General features: G+C 38.3%; 5 protein-coding genes and 2 non-coding genes across 11 annotated transcripts; 4 read left to right on the top strand and 3 right to left on the bottom strand.

Annotated features, from left to right (window-relative positions):
* Positions 1 to 2: 2 nt before the first annotated feature.
* Positions 3 to 6,127, bottom strand: LOC104756099 (uncharacterized). 3 transcript variants are annotated; one of them, XR_015586336.1, is made up of 18 exons: positions 6,000 to 6,092; positions 5,519 to 5,827; positions 5,130 to 5,217; positions 4,848 to 4,955; positions 4,425 to 4,609; positions 3,867 to 4,062; positions 3,497 to 3,754; positions 3,107 to 3,247; positions 2,943 to 3,024; positions 2,537 to 2,634; positions 2,110 to 2,255; positions 1,791 to 1,876; positions 1,581 to 1,698; positions 1,296 to 1,340; positions 1,079 to 1,205; positions 869 to 983; positions 592 to 782; positions 3 to 504 (listed from the first exon to the last, which is right to left on the bottom strand). XR_015586336.1 is itself a non-coding variant. In XM_010478623.2 (18 exons), the coding sequence occupies exons 2-18, from the start codon at positions 5,824 to 5,826 to the stop codon at positions 125 to 127; spliced, it is 2,688 nt and encodes an 895-aa protein (XP_010476925.2). In that variant the 5' UTR covers positions 5,827 to 5,832; positions 6,000 to 6,127; the 3' UTR covers positions 3 to 124. The 3 variants fall into 3 exon arrangements, 2 of the variants coding, with proteins under 2 accessions (XP_010476925.2, XP_010476926.2); XM_010478623.2 differs by having other exon boundaries at positions 2,537 to 2,650; positions 5,519 to 5,832; positions 6,000 to 6,127; XM_010478624.3 differs by having other exon boundaries at positions 2,537 to 2,650.
* A 26-nt stretch (positions 6,128 to 6,153) lies between these two features.
* On the top strand, positions 6,154 to 6,227 carry TRNAV-AAC (transfer RNA valine (anticodon AAC)). The gene has a single exon. It is a non-coding gene; the product is annotated as a tRNA-Val (tRNA).
* A 67-nt stretch (positions 6,228 to 6,294) lies between these two features.
* Positions 6,295 to 6,366, bottom strand: TRNAD-GUC (transfer RNA aspartic acid (anticodon GUC)). The gene has a single exon. It is a non-coding gene; the product is annotated as a tRNA-Asp (tRNA).
* A 425-nt stretch (positions 6,367 to 6,791) lies between these two features.
* Positions 6,792 to 9,358, top strand: LOC104756098 (uncharacterized). Its single transcript, XM_019239539.2, has 6 exons — positions 6,792 to 7,539; positions 7,947 to 7,999; positions 8,187 to 8,274; positions 8,352 to 8,450; positions 8,695 to 8,822; positions 9,005 to 9,358. The coding sequence occupies exons 1-6, from the start codon at positions 6,997 to 6,999 to the stop codon at positions 9,039 to 9,041; spliced, it is 948 nt and encodes a 315-aa protein (XP_019095084.1). The 5' UTR covers positions 6,792 to 6,996; the 3' UTR covers positions 9,042 to 9,358.
* Positions 9,359 to 9,525: 167 nt separating this feature from the next.
* On the top strand, positions 9,526 to 12,068 carry LOC104756097 (glyoxylate/succinic semialdehyde reductase 2, chloroplastic). The gene is made up of 12 exons (XM_010478622.3): positions 9,526 to 9,742; positions 9,884 to 9,965; positions 10,058 to 10,123; positions 10,243 to 10,318; positions 10,405 to 10,460; positions 10,656 to 10,740; positions 10,835 to 10,895; positions 11,055 to 11,107; positions 11,201 to 11,271; positions 11,362 to 11,434; positions 11,515 to 11,619; positions 11,716 to 12,068. The coding sequence occupies exons 1-12, from the start codon at positions 9,613 to 9,615 to the stop codon at positions 11,878 to 11,880; spliced, it is 1,023 nt and encodes a 340-aa protein (XP_010476924.1). The 5' UTR covers positions 9,526 to 9,612; the 3' UTR covers positions 11,881 to 12,068.
* Positions 12,069 to 12,133: 65 nt separating this feature from the next.
* On the top strand, positions 12,134 to 14,450 carry LOC104756095 (heterogeneous nuclear ribonucleoprotein 1-like). Of its 2 annotated transcripts, XM_019239535.2 has the most exons (7): positions 12,134 to 12,237; positions 12,447 to 12,627; positions 12,755 to 12,795; positions 13,070 to 13,233; positions 13,346 to 13,454; positions 13,525 to 13,694; positions 13,773 to 14,450. In XM_019239535.2, exons 2-7 carry the CDS (start codon positions 12,575 to 12,577, stop codon positions 14,193 to 14,195), a joined length of 960 nt encoding a protein of 319 aa, XP_019095080.1. In that variant the 5' UTR covers positions 12,134 to 12,237; positions 12,447 to 12,574; the 3' UTR covers positions 14,196 to 14,450. The 2 variants fall into 2 exon arrangements, with proteins under 2 accessions (XP_019095080.1, XP_010476920.1); XM_010478618.3 differs by lacking the exon at positions 12,134 to 12,237 and having other exon boundaries at positions 12,285 to 12,627.
* On the bottom strand, positions 14,367 to 17,314 carry LOC104756096 (putative pentatricopeptide repeat-containing protein At1g17630). 2 transcript variants are annotated; one of them, XM_010478619.3, is made up of 2 exons: positions 14,887 to 17,314; positions 14,367 to 14,672 (listed from the first exon to the last, which is right to left on the bottom strand). In XM_010478619.3, the coding sequence occupies exon 1, from the start codon at positions 17,151 to 17,153 to the stop codon at positions 14,958 to 14,960; it is 2,196 nt and encodes a 731-aa protein (XP_010476921.1). In that variant the 5' UTR covers positions 17,154 to 17,314; the 3' UTR covers positions 14,367 to 14,672; positions 14,887 to 14,957. The 2 variants fall into 2 exon arrangements, with proteins under 2 accessions (XP_010476921.1, XP_010476923.1); XM_010478621.3 differs by having other exon boundaries at positions 14,367 to 14,634; positions 14,887 to 17,209.
* Positions 17,315 to 17,501: the final 187 nt, after the last annotated feature.

Below are 17,501 nucleotides of genomic sequence, written 5' to 3'. Positions count from 1 at the left end.
TGTTTTGTAAGTAATGCATGAAAACAAACTTTGTACTCTTCAAATCAGTTGGAACATAGATAATTTCGGTTTGTTTCTTAGTGTTTTATCTTCGTTTGAAAAAAAAAGACAAAGATAACGAGACTCAGAAAGTGCAGTGATCCTTTAAGACTTGCCTCGCGAGATCAAACGCTCCACTGTGCTTATAGATCAAATGCAGATTGTGTGCAGCTTCTTTGCGTAGGTCACAATTCACAGGCTTCCGCTCTTCCGCAACATTCGGATCCTCGTTTGGAAGTTTTGGCATCGGGTATTCTTTCTCGTAAATCGCTAAAACCTTCTCATAGTATGAAGCTGCAAGAGTCACTAGTCCTACGTGCTGATAGGCTCGAGCAACGTTATACAACGCCTCCTGACTGTTACTGCAGATTCTGAGATTGTTGTACAGAAATGCAAAGCCTTGAGCTAGACACTGATGTCGATTTTTGAGTCGAAAACCAAGGGCTAAGTTGATTAACGCAGCTCCTGAAAAGTATCAACGAAGGTGAACCTTCAATTTAACTAATTTCGGAAATTTGGGAAAGTGAAAGAGAACAATATGAACATACGTACCCACACAGAGGTTAATTAAAGGACTATCAGGCATTAGTTTATATGCTTCAAGGTATTCTCTTGCAGCATCTTGATGTCGGCTTGTCACAGTGAAGTGATGACCAGCAATTAGAATGGGCGGTACGCAATCTCTGTACTTACTCCTTAGATGATGCATGAACTTAGCTTCAGTTGATGCTCTTTTCCCTAATCTGCACACAATAATATGATATTAATTATGTAAAGTCCTAAACAAAACATGCTTACAATACTCTCCAAGTGAAATGCCGCTCTCTACCTTGAAATGACTCTGTAATAGCAGTTCCAGGCATTCAAACGATACGGATGTTGCTGGATGACAGATCTTACACAGTCAAACCACTGCTTTGGATCCATTGTATCACATGATATTTCTGTAAATATTATAAGAAGAAGGGGAGTTAAACGCAAGTAATAAACCCAGCTGTAAGATCTAAAAGACATGATTTATCAAGGTTGCGTTAGGTACTAGCTCCAAGTGACTGAAGTTCCTTTTTTATCTCAACAGGAAGCATTTTAGCATCCAATCTCCGAGCAAGATTAACTATCTCCAGAGCTTCCCAATATCTTTGCAGGGATGCCAACGCTTTGCACAACTACAAGACAAATAATTTTAGGAGTCACGAAAAACATAAAGCAACGATATTCAATATACTAGATAATGGTAAAAGAGAACAGTTAATTACATCCACGAAAAGACGGTGATACTCTACATCCTTGATAGCTTCTTCCTGAGTACAAAAGTCAAAGGATAAGCCCAGTCAATATAAAAGGGAAAAGCATATTTATGTTTCAAACAAAGAGGTCAGAATCGGCAATAATGGTATACAAACCAACAAAAAAAAATACAGCCTAGGCTGTCACCCACAATATGGAACCAAATTTGGGTAGGTTGAAACACAAACGTCTTCTGGTACAAGCTTTTATCAGGAAACAGGGGAAGGTGAAATTGTGTACACATTTATAGTTACCTCAGATTCACTGCAAATATCTTCGTTATGAGCTTTAATAGCAGCTCGTTCTCTAATTCTTTTTGTTTCATTTAACGTGGCCCTGATTTTGCGCCACTTTTTTGGTCCGCCTCTCAACCTTGCTCAACATGTTCCGGAAGAAAAGTTAATAATAATGTGCAGACAGGAATGACGAGCTTAAAGATTGTGGTGGATATATGTTATACTTACTGGGAAGATTGAGCATCTCTAGGACGTCGGCGTTTTTTGTTCCTTTGATGTTCTGAAAGAACCAAACGTTTTCTTTTCCCCTTGACCTAAGTTTTACATCAGGCCGAATGCAAATACAGAGTAAGTCCAGCATACAAAATAATTTTTAAGAAACGACTTTCTGCTATGTTAAATGATAAAACCCTAACAAAATGCTAGATGTTCAGGTGGATCCAAGTAGCTTTTCTTCAAGAAGCAGTAGTTATTTTTGTTCACAATTTCGTTTGCATTTTTATTATAGGAGAACGCATTCCAAAAGACTTCGATATAGGGATATTACCGTCCGCCGCCAAACCCACTTAAGAACCAACTGCAGTGCTGTATTGGCGAAGTCCTCAAGCATTTCCTCTGAATGATAGATCTGACAAAGATTCATCCTGATCTTTTTGTTTTTCCACCATGCCTTCAGTTTAGCAGTATCAGGATCTACACTTAGAGAAAGAACCATAGTTAGCAATCTTACTAACAGATGGCGCAACACAGGAGCATAATTGGATGCAAATAGCATAACTAACATTTGGAAACATAACGCCGAGGAAAAATTCGACACCAAGTAACACAATCATTATTCATTCACAAAATTTCGCATCAAAACTGTCAAAGTGTTGTTTAATGGAGTAAAGTACCATGAGGACCAAATCTTAGGTAAAATATGCACTCGCTTAGACAATGCAGGCAGAAAAGAGACTACAATTTTCTCTACTGACCTGGTTTTTCCGGAGGAGAAAGCACTAATACAGCTTCATCTCGTTTGCCATCTTCCAGGAGGAGTGAAGCCAGAGTTATGCGAACATCAACCGTATCACTGAGTTCATTCAAAGCTGAGGAATATTTCAGTTGGCAACAAATCAAATAGAAACAAATGAGAAATCGAAAAGACTATAGACGATACCATTTAAAATTTGCAAGACATACAAAATCATAAAGGATTGACTTTTGAGACTTCATAACATCCCATGCAATTAACTACGGACAGAACATAGTTCAATCCTTTTACACTTGAAAAGAGAGGGCTAAAGGTAGAACAAAAGTATCCACGAGCTCTTTCAATTTAGAAAACACATATACCCAACAACTTAATCAACCTCTTACTCAATGAAAATATGAAAGTACCTTTATAGTAGAAAATAATGGCCTGTTCTCGTTCTGCCAATGACATATAACAACAAGCAATCTTCACAAACAAATAGCCATTCTACAAGGAAAACCACAAAACTAGTTATCCAAAGGGTGAAGCAAAAGTGGTAAGAGAGGAAACAATGGAGCAGATTCCTTACATTCACAGGTTTGCTGATTGCTTTTAAATAGTATTTGAGAGCAGAGTGAAAATTCCCAATGTTTGTTAGTTCATCAGCCAAATTGGTAATGAGCTCTGGATGTTCAGATACAGCCTCCTGTGGTAGAATGCTTAACACAATCTGCAGATCAGGGAAGCAGCATCATTCACAAGAATAGAAACACAACATCTGATAGCAAGAAAGGAATTTTAATAGGTAGGTACAAAATCACACATTGAAAAGGTTGTTATGCCTTAGTGAGTCTCTCTCTCTCTCTCTCGGGGAAAATGAGATGGCTTATAGATATATTACAAGAAATAGAAGATGATATATCTTCAAACCAATCACTGATATAAACAATTAGCAGTTTTATAATATAGATATACAAACCTCTGCCTGCTCCATATCGTTAAGGTGAACATGACAGATGGCTTGTCTTATTTTCAAGCTGGAAGATAGTTCTTTTCCTACTTTGTAAATCTGGCGCACATCGTTAATATACTTAAGAGCTCTATCATGCGCATTAATTTGCATGAAAACAGAAGCCAGTAAATCCAAGATATCGTGCCCCACTTCAGATGAATGGGATTTGATATGATCCTCTAAGATGCTCGCTGCTCGTTCACCCTCACCGGATTTAAGGAAATACTGAAAAGACCAAATATGACAATAAGTTATTTTTTGTTTTTGTTTTCTGGCTACAGAAACCACATTACAGGGATTAAAAATGAGAAGAAATTATACGTCATTCAGCTTATACCTCTATCCCCCACTTGAGTGCTTCAACTCTCTCAGGACACCGACGAAATATTTGCTCATAGGTTTCAGCAGCTTCTCTATATTTTCCAGCTTTTAGGCAGAGGTCTGCATATTCATATTTTAAAGGGATATCCTCAGGATCAGCTTGTATTGCTTTGGACGCATAACTCCTTGCTGCCGACATGTCCTCTTGTTCCCTGAAATCAATCATTTTTTCTACTTAGCTTACCAAAATCAAAAAGATTCTAAACAGAAAACTAAACAGGTTCCCTTCCCCAACCACCTCCCGTCACTTTCGTTCTGTATCCTTCTCTTCCTTCTACTCATCTTCCCTAAGAATTCATACTACTGACTAACGAGGCTGACAATGTTTACTTAATCATTTGCAAGCCCTACAATCTTTACTTAGGTCCTACTGTCAAAAAATTATAGTGACATCTAGATAGCCATTATTGAGTATTGACAAGCATATAGTAGTAACAGAAAAAGAATTTGCCTTTGGCGTTTCTGCTGTACTAGATGATGCAAATGAAGACTGGATTGAACAGAGATAACTTACCTGAACCTCTCATAAAGCAACTTCCAAAAAGGTGATTTTGGACCTTTGATATTTGCAGCAATCTTTAATGCTTCCGTAGAAGATGATTCAGTCCTACCAAGTTGCTCAGAAACACGTGAAAGTTGATAATATGCTTGATCGAAGGTTGGTGCTTGCTTAATAACTTCTAATAAAATAGGTAAAGCCTGGAAGAAAGTAAATCCACATAAATCTGGATCAGTCCCTATAAATAAAAGATAGATATATGTGCACACATACTATTTAGGAAAAAAGCAGTGTTTCAAATATGTAATAGTCAAACCATATTGTGGTAGACAAGGAACAATTTATTTTTTCAGGAAATTATGAAGTTGTGTTCCTTAGCCTCGGTTTTCTCTCTATAAGCATGATACCAACAGAGCATATACACTTCACCTAGATTACCTCACTGTCACGGCCATGGGCATGAAGAAAAAGTGCCTCCCTAAACCTCAGTAGAATGTCAGGTGCAACTCCTTTCCTTGACCCATGTTTTCTACCCTTTTTTTTATGCTGCATAAGTAAAGAAAGTAGGATTTCAAAAAGAAGTGGCAGGATATGCAGTATTGCCAACTGTAATTTTGTTGGAGTGTAGGATTAATGGAAATTCATGTTTCTATATTAAAAGACGATGTAAGACAAGTTAACGTGTGAAATATAGATATTAGCTATCCTAGGAATACACACCTTCCTTGATTTTCGTCGGCGACCGGAAGATAAATATTCCATGAATCCCTCCACGCCCGAGGTGCTATTCGAGATGTTAGTAGCACCACTGTCACATTTACAAACAAATAATCAGCTCAAAAGAATGTAGGGTAACGCAAGGGAAGTGCTTGGCCAACAAATCCATCTAAAAGGGATATTCGAAGAACGTTCGCAATTATAAAGCCGAATCAAACTAATGGGGTATGCATATTCGCTCTCGAGTTTACCAACGCGTGCTTTTTGAGTCTGAGGGATTCTCACGCAAGAAGATTAAGTAAGCAAAGGCAGATTGAGATTGAAACATTGCTTCCACTAAATTGCACAGCCTCAGAACACGCTCAAATAAAGGATAGAGAGAAGAAACTAACCGTTGAGAATCAGCAAGTGCTTTGCGTCTCTTCTCAGCCAGAGCTTCGTACTCAAGTCGTTCAAACGTGCTAGGAATCTCACTTGCAGCTTCAAATTCATCTCCTTCTTCTGAATCATCCCCATCATCATCATCATCATCATCATCTACCAGACCTTCCTCATCACTGTTCTCATCATCATAGTTATCATCACTACAATCACCACCAAGTACTTCCTCATCACATTCCATATTGTTTGGACCTTCTTCTAACTCAGAAACCAAGTTCCCCTCATCTCCTCCCACCACACCCTTTCCCTTATCTTCCATCCTAATCTATCAATAAGAGAAAGAATAAACAAAAATCAAAAACTTTCTTTTCGCCTATAAATCTGCCACGGAGAAGCTACGCAGTGGCTGTTACCCTATCCAACTATTAAACAGGGAAATCGAAAATCCCTAATTTGTTTATGGGATCATAAGTACCCGAAGAAATTGTTTACCTGGAAGACGAGATGGAGTTCTTCTTCGCCGTGGAACACGTCGGGAAGTCACGGCGGTGTTGGAGAATTAATGATATATCCTGAGATCAAATCAATTGTGCCGACTCTTTTTAGTGCTCAATATATACAACTTTGTTGAAGAATCTAACAATAAGGTTTCGTGGTGTAGTTGGTTATCACGTCAGTCTAACACACTGAAGGTCTCCGGTTCGAACCCGGGCGAAGCCATTATTAATTTTTTTCATGATCATAAAAATATTTTTTATTATTATACATATTTATGAAAAAAAATAGTCGCCGTTGCCGGGGATCGAACCCGGGTCACCCGCGTGACAGGCGGGAATACTTACCACTATACTACAACGACTCAGATGCTAATTTTGCAGATACAGAACTTATATTAGAGATTTCAAAATAGATGAAGTCTGTAAAATATATTCAAAATGTATTTACATGTGTTCTAATTTGTAACATTACTAATTTGCTTTACAAAAACTATAGACAAAATTTTACAAAAAGGATTTTGTATTAATAGTTTAATACTACACTAAATTGCATTATTAATAGTCTATCAAGGCAAACAAATAAGAGAAATATATATACTCACATCAGTTTAAATGGTTTAGAAATAAAGACCAGATGTTTACTGAAAGTAATTAATAGTTAAGACTTATGATTTTTAGTAAGGATATATTATTAGTATCTTACCATAAATAGAAAAAGAGTCATCTATTCTTAAACCATTTTAACTACAACTTTAAATCTCATAGATTTATATTCCTAATATCTCTTAAATTAATGCAAAATGAAAGACCAAAAATATAATTAAAAGTTTCCAAAATATCCTAAGTTCTCTAATGCCAAGAACTTTCATTTTTATCTCTCTCTCTCTTTCTCTATCTATGTGCCCTCTGTGATGTACGAAGCACGTTAATGGCGGCTCCGCATTTCACACAAATCAAAACTACAGCATCTTTTACTCACTAAACCCTCTCTCATGTATTCCTTTCTCATCTTATCTCTACTAACTCTCTCCCTCCTCTCATTCGTCTCCGCTCTCTTCTTTCTCCGCCGCAGACCTGCTCTGTACGGCGGCCAGATACTCATACCCGAATCCGAAACTAAACTCGAACCAGAGTCTTCTCTCTCCGATATTTCAGACTCAGCCCGTGAAGATGATGATGATGACTCGACGCATTTGACGAATTCGCGTCTCTACGAGTTACTGCTCTCCGACTCCGATAAGAAGGATGAATCGGATTGGGAGGAAGATCCTGCGAATAAGAATAAGAAGAAGAAGAAGAGGAAGCGAGGTAAGAAGAAGAAACTAGTAGATGAATCCTGCGGCGTTGGTGAAGGAGATGGGGTTGTGTTGAATCCGATGTCTGGCTCGATTTCGATTTCGGATAACAACAAACCGGAGCAGTTTGTTTGTTTGTACCCTTTTACCTCGACGAGCAGTGCTACGCAGAGGAAGATTAAGCAGCAGTACGATCAGCTTGTTAAATGCAATAGTGCCAAAGGATTGACTCTTGCTCAGGTCTGCTTCTTGTCTTTAGGTTATTAAATGCCAATTGAGAACTACAACTCGTGAGTTCGAGACTTACAAATTGAAGTCAAATGCGTTAATGCCTGCTAAGCCTGTGTCTGTGATTTGTGTAAAGCTCTAGGCTTTAATCAGCATCTTATTACCTCTGTGATTTGTGTAAAGCTATAGGCTTTATTCAGCATCTTAAAACCTCTGTGATTTGTGTAAAGCTATAGGCTTTATTCAGCATCTTAAAACCTCTGTGGTGTTTGTTCTATATCCTATACTAACTTAGTTGATAAACCAAAAGGACTTTTAAGTTGGGGGGATTTTAGTACTCTTTAATATCAGTTTGCTTCCTTATGATATATGTCAGAATGATTTGCTTCAATCTAGCCTTTGCTTCAATATACCTGCAGGTTGGGGACTTTGCTAATTGTTTGATAGAAGCCAAAAATGAACTACAGCAAAAGTAAGTTAACACTATCATATTGCCATCTCTGATCCATTTTCTTAGTTATTCCTACATTTTGAAGACAATTGGCTGCTTCCTGCTCTATGCTTTGTCATAGATTCCAATTCATGTTTATTGTTAGTGGTGTGAGACAAATGTTTCTTCTTTGGTGACGCTTGTTTAAGCCTGCTTCTTTGTATGGTAGGTCAGAAGTAATCAAGCGCAAGTTTGCAATAACAAAAGCCCTTCTCTGCAAGGCTGATAGATCATCCTTTGACCGACTTCGTCAACAGGTGAATGGTTAGCTTCATCAATAACCTTCTGGTTTTTTTTCTGTTGGTTTTGAAGTAAATTGTAATGTTGTCATCAGATCAATAAGCTAGAGATGGAACAAAAAAGAGTAGAAGAAGATGCACTTGTATATAATTGGCTCCAGCAACAGCTAAAACTTTCACCTGCGTACAAAAAGGTTAAACCAAACTCAATCACTTGTTTTTGTAGATTGTGTCTGTCTGATGATGTTTCTGATTCTGGATTAATCTTTGCTGATTTTTGTTACTGTCTTATAAACCAGTATAGTCTTATCTGTTTTATCTCCTGTATTGGACTCTGTTAGCATAGTTAGGACTTTTCTTGAGTTTTTGGGATTATCTTTTGCTCAACAATAGTCATAGACTCATAGCCATGAATACTCAGTCTTTCTGATACTGTAGGTTCTTGAAATAAGCGCTTCCATGGAACTGAAAGAAAAATCAAGTAGAGAGTTAGACAATCCAGATGATGAATTTTCAGACATCTCCTTCGAAGAGCTATTGGAACAAGAAAAGAAAGACTCCTTTTGGTCAGCATCTCTCTCTCTATCTCCTCAAGCTTATTAGTAACTCCAAATTACTTGCTCCATAAGCGAATAAACTCATAATCAGGATTGTTTTCTTAAATCTCAAAACTTGGTGGTTTTTGTTTCAACATAATTGCTAATCTTATCCAACCATCTTGCCCCTCCACACTTGTGTTGGTTTTCAGGCATAAAAATGGAAGATTGCGAACTTGCAGAACATGATTTGGTGGGATTGAAACTGCCGTGAGCTCAGCAAGAAAACTGAATCCCTTATGTTCTCTCTTTTTTTGGTGCTGTGTATAGAGAGAGACAAAACCAGTTTACTCCATAGGGACACATTACCGGGTTTTCAAATCGATTTTTGGGGTTCGGTTTGAATCAAATTAATTCGGTTTATCTACATTGAACTAAGTCCAAAGCATCTCTGGAGACTGAAGATATGCTTTTTTGTAGACAATACTATTGATATATACAAGCATGATGTACAAATCGGCGGTAAAAGGAGTTGATGATTAAATTAGCTAAAGTTTATCCGGTTATATTATCATTTGCATTTGCAAAATCATTTCAAGGTTAAAAGCATCTTAACCGACCGGTAGAATTATTTCTGCTCCGAAATCAGCTTTAAACCGAAGGCATGGATTGGTGTGAGTGCATTTAAAAAGTCCATAAAAATAAAAACTGTCAATTTCTCCGCCTCGAATTGTATAAACTTTATTACAAAGTGCAATTGCCCCAATGGCCAGTGCCTTTGGTTTCATTATCTTTATTTTCATCTTCATCTTCAAGAGCCATGGCGTTGTGCTCCATCTTCTGCCCTCGTATCCCTCTTCGATTCAGACCAAAACCCATTTCTCCTTTCCTCTCAAAACCTCTTTTTTCTCTCTCTTATAGGGTTTACTCTTCCCTCCAATCTACCAAAGGTACTTTCTATTCAAACTGGTGCTCCTTCTCTTTTTAAAAACCACAACTTTTCCAGAAAGATGATCGAGTACTAGAATCTCCATTATCCCCTTTTTGGGTGAGTCTTTATCTGATGGAATTGTGGTTTGTATGGCACCCAGATGAACTTGGAACTGTCAGCATTGGGTTTCTTGGTATGGGAATCATGGGTTCTCCAATGGCTCAAAACCTCATCACAGCTGGGTAAAAAACAGTTTTTGACTTTGGGGGTCTTATGTGTTGACTGTATAATTCACATCAATTTCGCTACTTTTTACCTTTTTTGATGTATTTAGGTGTGATGTGACTGTATGGAATCGAACTAAGAGCAAATGTGATCCACTCGTTGGATTAGGAGCAAAGTAAGACTTTCAATGCTTCTTTTCAAGAATCACATAATTTATTCCAAGTGAGGTTTTTGGTGCTGATGTAAACTGTAAAGGAAAAACCTCTGATTAAGAAATTTTCTCCTGTTTCGTAGGTACAAGTCTACTCCTGAAGAAGTGACTGCAACTTGTGATCTCACGTTTGCAATGCTTGCTGATCCTGAAAGTGCAGTGCGTATGTCTCACTTATGTTTGCTGACTCTTCTCCTTCTTTCACTCCATATTTAAATAGAATCTGTTTTTTCGCTTTCCCTCAGATTGATGTTGCCTGTGGAAAGAATGGAGCCGTTTTTGGAATTAGTTCAGGAAAAGGGTACCTACTCCTTATGAGATTTTATGTTGGATTTAATGTGGTTGTGTTGAAATGTTTCAAAATATCTGTATTTTCTATTTTCTTATGTAACTACCGCAGAGTTTGCAGTCGTTCTTCCTTTTTTTATTCTTCGAATCAATATAGTAATTTGGTTGATACTTTAATTGTAAAAATGGGACTTGCCTGCTAATGCAGGTATGTTGATGTCTCAACCGTTGATGCTGCCTCATCAATGCTAATCAACAAGAAAATAAAGGATACCGGCGCATTGTTTTTGGAGGTAAAGACTCTTTAACAATCGATGTTTGGAATCACCAAACAATGTTGTACCAGAGATCACGTGACTTCAGTCTCATCTCTATTGATATTCACAGGCACCAGTTTCCGGTTCCAGAAAGCCTGCGGAAGATGGCCAGTTGATATTCCTCACTGCAGGTTAGTAATACCTTACTTACTCCTCACTGGTGTGTATTGATAATCTATTCATCAGTTATACGTATCAGATTATTTTTGCTTCACTGGTGACTTGTCTGTGTCTTGTAACATGGTTGAATGAAAAGAAAATTTAAGAATATCTGCCACTTGACATTTCAGGTGACAAGCTGCTATACGAAAAAGCTTCTCCTTTCTTCGACATCATGGGAAAGGTATGTCTTATTGCCAGTGTTTTTTGCTTTCAGTTCCTTTTTATTCTGTAAATATAAACCATTTTCATTACTAGTTTGCATTATATGATCCAGTCAAGATTCTACCTGGGTGAAGTTGGTAATGGAGCAGCAATGAAACTTGTCGTCAACATGATCATGGGAAGGTATCATTTGAGTGACCATATATTGCTTCATTCATTTCTTGGCAAATCACATATTCTTCTCCTGATCTCTCTTCTCATACTCTCATGCAGTATGATGGCATCTTTCGCGGAGGGAATACTTCTAAGCGAGAAAGTTGGACTCGATCCAAATGTACTGGTTGAGGTAATTTAAACACCACTGTTTAGCTGAAACTTTCTTCCCAAAATCCCCGCTGTAAACCCTGGGGGAAAATACCACTGCAGGTTGTCTCACAGGGAGCTATCAATGCGCCAATGTACTCGCTAAAGGGTCCTTCGATGATCAAGTCAGTGTACCCGACAGCTTTTCCATTAAAGCACCAGCAGAAGGTTTGTGTAACTGTGTTATTTTACTTGTTTAGTAGATGTTCACAAAAACTCTCAAGAGTTTGATGAGACCATAAATGATTTTACATGCGCGTATAGGATATGAGACTCGCACTTGGACTAGCGGAATCAGTTTCTCAATCTACTCCAATTGCAGCTGCTGCAAACGAGCTTTACAAGGTTGCTAAATCCTATGGATTGAGCGATGAAGACTTCTCTGCGGTTATTGAAGCACTAAAAGCTGCAAAATCTAGAGAAGCTTAGCTTAAAAGATTTGTTATTTTTGCTTTGTTCAATGTGAAAGAAGAGAGTTTCTTTATTGTATGAAAAGATTTCATCTTTACATTGACTTGTTTAATTTAGATAAGAACAAGTCAAACACAAGTCAACCTTTGATCTCTTCATGTTTGTTTGTTGACAAGGCGACAAGTAGTCCAATTGTTTTTGACTAATGTTCAGAATACGATGTCGTTTTCATATATTCCGATGATAAGTTGATAACACCGAATCAAAAATCAAATTTTTAATTTTGTTTCAAAAATTTCTCAGTTGGCTCAAAAGTGTTAAATTTTTCGCCTGAGCTTTGTTGTTTGTTGCCGTTTCAACTTCACCCATCTTTTGGTTAGGGTTTTTCTCTTCCAAGTTCTGAACTTTTTTGAATGTTTGATGCCATAACTTTGAATAAGTAATCGAAATTGGTGAATAAAGGTTCCATTTTTATTAGTTTGGGTTTCACTCGTTTCGCTTGAGCTTCATCATCATCAGCAGACTTTGAAATTTAGGGTTTTTGTTTTTGATTGAGCTGCACTGATCGATGGATTACAACTCAGATCGTGGTTATGATGACTCTTACCACCGTCACGTACACGATGAACAACTACCTCCGTCGGATTATGAAGTGGAGACCTTTGATGACCGGAGTAACGGTTGTGCAGCCGTTGATACTGGTGGGGTTCAGATGAAGCATTCCGTTGAGCATCGCCATTCGTCTTCGTCCATGTCTTCTCCTGGGTTCGTGTTTTTTTTGGTTTGGGTTTACTTTTGATTTTAATCTCCTTCTCAACTGATAGAGCTGGTTATTAAGATATTGATGGAAAGGTTTCTTATGGTGTCTTTTGTCATTGTTTATGTTTGTTAGGAAACTGTTCGTAGGTGGAGTTTCTTGGGAAACTACTGAAGGTATGATGTTTCTCGTAGTTCTTGCTTTTGTCTGAGTCATTTCATTGTCTTAGCCTTGACATGAGCTCTTAGGAGCTCCAACATATAATATAATATGTCCTTATCTTGTGTCTGGTGTGAGGATTCTTTCATATAATTTGATCATTAGAACTAACCTTTTCTTACTCTGTGATTGGCAATGGAAGAGTTAAGCCACTGTGATTCTCTCTTTGTTCTTGGTTATTTTTCTTATGTGTATTGGTTCTATTGCTTCCACTTTGTTTCTTTATTTCAGAGACTTTTGCGAATTACTTTGGAAAGTTTGGAGAAGTTGTCGATTCTGTAATCATGACAGATAGAATGACTGGAAATCCAAGGGGATTTGGGTTTGTGACTTTTGCTGATTCAGCTGTTGCTGAGAAAGTTTTGGAGGAAGAACATGTATTAGATGACCGAAAGGTAATATATATATCATAAATGAGTTTGTATGTGGTAAATCATCTGCTCCGCTTTTGTTTCTCAGTTAGTTATTAGCAATTGGATGCTTTGGTTAATTCCGATTAAATGTTAGGTTGAACTGAAAAGGACGGTTCCTAGAGGGGACAGGGATATTGATATCAAAGCTGTATCAAAGACTAGGAAAATCTTTGTTGGTGGACTTCCACCACTTTTGGAAGAAGGTAAAAGTTTCTTTTATTCTGCCTGTTCCTGTTACTGTTGCTGATATAATGTGCCTTTTCATATTTGTAGATGAACTGAAGAATTATTTCTGTGTATATGGTGACATAATCGAGCACCAGATCATGTATGACCACCTCACTGGAAGGTCTAGAGGGTTCGGTTTTATAACTTTTCAGACCGAAGATTCTGTCGATAGACTTTTCTCCGATGGAAAAGTTCACGAGCTCGGTGACAAACAGGCAAACCTCGTTTTACTTTTGTTTTAGAATTTAAGCTAATCAATATAGCAATCTCAAGTACTGATAATGGATGAATAGGTGGAGATAAGAAGGGCTGAACCAAAGAGAACCGGTAGAGATAACAGCTTTCGGTCCTATGGTGCTAGTGGCAAGTATGATCAGGAAGATTGTTATGGTGGGAAAGGAAATGAAGATTACAATATGTATTCTGGTTATGGTGGTTATGGCGGTTATGGAGCCTACGCAGGGAACTCCATGGTTAACGCTGCTGGATTTTATGGTTACGGTGGTGGCTATGGCTATGGTTATGGTTATGGAGGTCAAATGTTCAACCTGGTCTATGGAGCTGGCGGTTATATGGGTGGTGGCTATGGTGTTGCAGCGGCTACTGCTTATGGAGGTGGAAAAGCTCATGGAAACGGAAACAGCGGGTCAAGCAGTGGCAGAGGAAATGGGACTAATGGCTCAGTGCCAGGTCGATACCATCCTTATCAGAAGTAAGAACCACCGGCTGCTGAGGCTCTTCTTTTTGTAAAAAGATGTTTTTTTTGCTCTCTTTACAGTTTAAGGAACGGGTTAAGTTAAGATATTTGACCAATTCTTCATATTCAACTGTTGTGAGAGAGACCTGTTTGAAGACAGGTCAATTCAATTTTGTGACAAAGGTGTTACTTAGGGCAAAACGTTATTATTGTTATTGAAATTCTTTCATAACGTTGTATGTATGATTACTAAATTATCATTAAACTTCAACAACTGTAATCATCTCACACAATATATCGCTATAAAGTATACACACCATTCTTCTCTTCAAGGGTTTTAAACTGTTTTGTGTGACCATCAGTGCCAGATTGAGCGTTCCAGTGCTACAACTCTTGGTTCTCCAGCAGCTTGACATCGGTTGGTCTCTAGCTCAGGAGAGGCAAGAGCTGTTCTTTGCCTATTACCATCAAAGATAACGCCGAGGATTATTAGAACCTGTAACATTAATATATGAAGCAGAGTCTGTTATGGAGTACTCTTGCAATTATTATGATAATTGTAAAGGTAAGAAGATTGCGAACTGCCAAACTTAGCAAGATAAAGCTTCAGAAGAACTAGTTTGGGTGTATCATGACTACCATTCTTCTCATTTGAAGATTGATTTGGTAACTGGTCAATGCTAGTTTAAATGGTCTGAAGCAAGGCTTACCTGATAGGTTCCATAGGTTTGGTTTTTGTCTGATGTGCATCATCTCAGTCTATGCGCGGATTACTCATCTCTTATGCTGTCCACAATTGATCATCCTCATAATTGTTCTCATCATGTGTAGGGCCTTTTTTCAACATATGACTAACCAAATCCTCAAGAACCAGGTAGACGCTCGCAAACTCGCTTTGTACTATTGACCCTGATGAGAATTTGTAGGATTTGTTCTTCAATTCAATCCAACTGCTTCCAGAAACTTTCTTCAAATCCTTTTTCTTGGCTGAAGCCCTAACCTTTGCAGATTCTTCCCACTTCCCACCAGCAGAGTAGATGTTAGAAAGCAACATATAGCTTCCTGTCTTCTCCGGTTCAAGAACGCTAAGTTGGGATGCTATATCCTCTGCAATGTCCATGTTTTTATGCATCCGGCAAGAATTTAATAGAGCTCCCAACACACAGACCTTGGGCTCCATAGGCATGTTCTTCACAATCTCACTCGCTTCTTTCACAAACCCTACACGACCAAGGAGATCAACAATACATGCATAGTGCTCTTGCTGGGGTTCTAATCCAAATTTTTTGCTCATCGAATAGAAAATTCCGCGTCCCTTTTCAACCAGCCCTGCATGACTACATGCTGAAAGAACAGCTACCAAAGTGATCCCATCAGGATGACACCCAGAACTTATCATTCGATCGAACATACTTAACGCTCTCTCGCCAAACCCATGCATACCATAACCTTTGACTATCGAATTCCATGAGATCAAATCCTTGTCCCTAATTGCTTCAAATACAAGACTCCCCTCATTGAGTAACCCACATTTTGTGTACATATTCACCAATGCATTCTGAACCAGAATGTTATCGCTCATTGAGGTCCGTATCACATGCCCATGGATCTCTCTTCCGAGATTTATAGCTGGAAGCTCCGCACAAATTGATAGTATACAACAAATCGTCACAGAATTAGCCAATACTTTGGAAAACTGCATTCGCCGGAAATACTCAAGTGAATCATCTCCTCTTCCTTGGACGTTACAACCCTTGATAACAGAGGTCCAGGTAACCACGTTAGCCTTGACGTTACAAACATCATTCATTTCCTCCAACTCAGTAAACAATGAAAGAGCCTCGTCGAGTTTACCAGCATCCACAAACGACGTTATCAAAGAATTCCAGCTCTCTATACCTTTGTTTCTTATCTGCCGGAACAACTGTTCTGCTTCTTTAACTCTCCCTTGCTTCCCGTACACGTGTGTCAACGCGTTCTTCGAGGGCAAACACTCATCAAACCCACCTTTTATAACATACCCATGAACTTTCTCAGCAGTACTTAACGCTCCTAACTCAGCACATACAGAGAAAAAAACAGCAAGAGCTTCGCCACTAACAACACTTCCACTCATCCTCATAACATGAAAATACTTAATCACATCTTCAAACTTGCCACATTGCGAATGACATGATAAAACTGAAGTCCAAGTCACTTCATCTGGTATACACTCTTCACGTTGCATCCACTCAAAAATCTCAACAGCATTTTCACAGTCATACTCTTGAGAAAACCCTTTAATCATAACGTTCCACGACATACGGTTTCTCACAGGCATTTCAACAAACAGTTTGTAGGCATCTCCAACGCTTCCAGTGTTATTAGCATACAACACGAGCAACTCGTTAACCACATGAAGATTCTCTTTTAAACCAATCTGAATAAGATGGCTATGAAAAGCTTGACATAAACCAAAACGACGCAAGTATCTACAAGCTCGAAGGATCAATGGTAATACATACGCGTCCCCTGCGAGACCTTTTTCACGCATTCCATTGTAAAGATCAAGAGCAGTCTCGTGTAAACCATGAGACACATTAGCTTTGAGAATCGAGTAACACAGACGCAAATCAGAGCACAGAACAAGAGAAACAGTCTCAAAGACGTTACGGGCATCGACGAGGAGTCCTAACCGAGAGTAAACCGATATGAAATTCGCAGCTAATGAACCGGAACGGTAGATGAAATCGGATACAAGTACTTGGGCATGAACTTGCTTGCATTGCTGAGCCGTCAAGCATAATCCAAGAACGTGATCGAAGAGGGATTGATCATTGTTATTCGTATGGGAGTAGTAGCACGAGGGAACTGAAACGACGTCGGGAGAAGAAATTGGTGGGTATGGACGACATGGAGAAGTGTGGAAACAAGATTTACGAAGACGCCGCCAAGGGATTTGTTGAAGACGAAATCGCCAAAGAGAAGAGTGAACCATGTACTGTAGTAGCAGGTACTTTCAAAATTTGTTAACTTTGACGCTCTTGTTTACCATTAATTCTAGGTTAAATATTATTAAAACATCAAAGGAGGTTAGTAACAAACTAAATTATGTAAACATTAAATTTAAATTACGCATAACAAAATAATTTTATTAGCATGTGGTTTACTTTTTGTACCAAGGCGTTTTATTTTGGTTGGGTGTTGTGACTAAAAAAGTCAACTTGAACACCTAGTATAACATGTGGTGGTCACATGTTTTTTTGGTTTTAGTCCTGTAACATTATCATTTATCGACCCCATTAACACGCCAATATATACAAATATGATTTAAACAAACATTATT

This window comes from Camelina sativa, chromosome 17 (genome assembly GCF_030686135.1).
Source record: "Camelina sativa cultivar CO46 ecotype springtype chromosome 17, ASM3068613v1".
NCBI lineage: Eukaryota > Viridiplantae > Streptophyta > Magnoliopsida > Brassicales > Brassicaceae > Camelina > Camelina sativa.
This window is presented reverse-complemented; position numbering and strand designations above follow the sequence as displayed.

What these genes read in the sequence shown, in the direction of transcription:
- LOC104756099 (XM_010478623.2), bottom strand. Translation starts at nt 5,826, where the DNA reads ATGGAAGATAAGGGAAAGGGTGTGGTGGGAGGAGATGAGGGGAACTTG. An exon ending in GCACTTGCTGATTCTCAACG is followed by an intron (nt 5,218 to 5,518) that starts GTTAGTTTCTTC and finishes TAAATGTGACAG; the next exon opens with TGGTGCTACTAACATCTCGA. An exon ending in ACGATATGGAGCAGGCAGAG is followed by an intron (nt 3,248 to 3,496) that starts GTTTGTATATCT and finishes CCTGATCTGCAG; the next exon opens with ATTGTGTTAAGCATTCTACC.
- LOC104756098 (XM_019239539.2), top strand. Translation starts at nt 6,997, where the DNA reads ATGTATTCCTTTCTCATCTTATCTCTACTAACTCTCTCCCTCCTCTCA. An exon ending in AAGGATTGACTCTTGCTCAG is followed by an intron (nt 7,540 to 7,946) that starts GTCTGCTTCTTG and finishes ATATACCTGCAG; the next exon opens with GTTGGGGACTTTGCTAATTG. An exon ending in AAAAATGAACTACAGCAAAA is followed by an intron (nt 8,000 to 8,186) that starts GTAAGTTAACAC and finishes TTTGTATGGTAG; the next exon opens with GTCAGAAGTAATCAAGCGCA.
- LOC104756097 (XM_010478622.3), top strand. Translation starts at nt 9,613, where the DNA reads ATGGCGTTGTGCTCCATCTTCTGCCCTCGTATCCCTCTTCGATTCAGA. An exon ending in GGAATTAGTTCAGGAAAAGG is followed by an intron (nt 10,461 to 10,655) that starts GTACCTACTCCT and finishes CTGCTAATGCAG; the next exon opens with GTATGTTGATGTCTCAACCG. An exon ending in ATCCAAATGTACTGGTTGAG is followed by an intron (nt 11,435 to 11,514) that starts GTAATTTAAACA and finishes ATACCACTGCAG; the next exon opens with GTTGTCTCACAGGGAGCTAT.
- LOC104756095 (XM_010478618.3), top strand. Translation starts at nt 12,431, where the DNA reads ATGGATTACAACTCAGATCGTGGTTATGATGACTCTTACCACCGTCAC. An exon ending in TTCTTGGGAAACTACTGAAG is followed by an intron (nt 12,796 to 13,069) that starts GTATGATGTTTC and finishes TCTTTATTTCAG; the next exon opens with AGACTTTTGCGAATTACTTT. An exon ending in ATGTATTAGATGACCGAAAG is followed by an intron (nt 13,234 to 13,345) that starts GTAATATATATA and finishes ATTAAATGTTAG; the next exon opens with GTTGAACTGAAAAGGACGGT.
- LOC104756096 (XM_010478619.3), bottom strand. Translation starts at nt 17,153, where the DNA reads ATGGTTCACTCTTCTCTTTGGCGATTTCGTCTTCAACAAATCCCTTGG.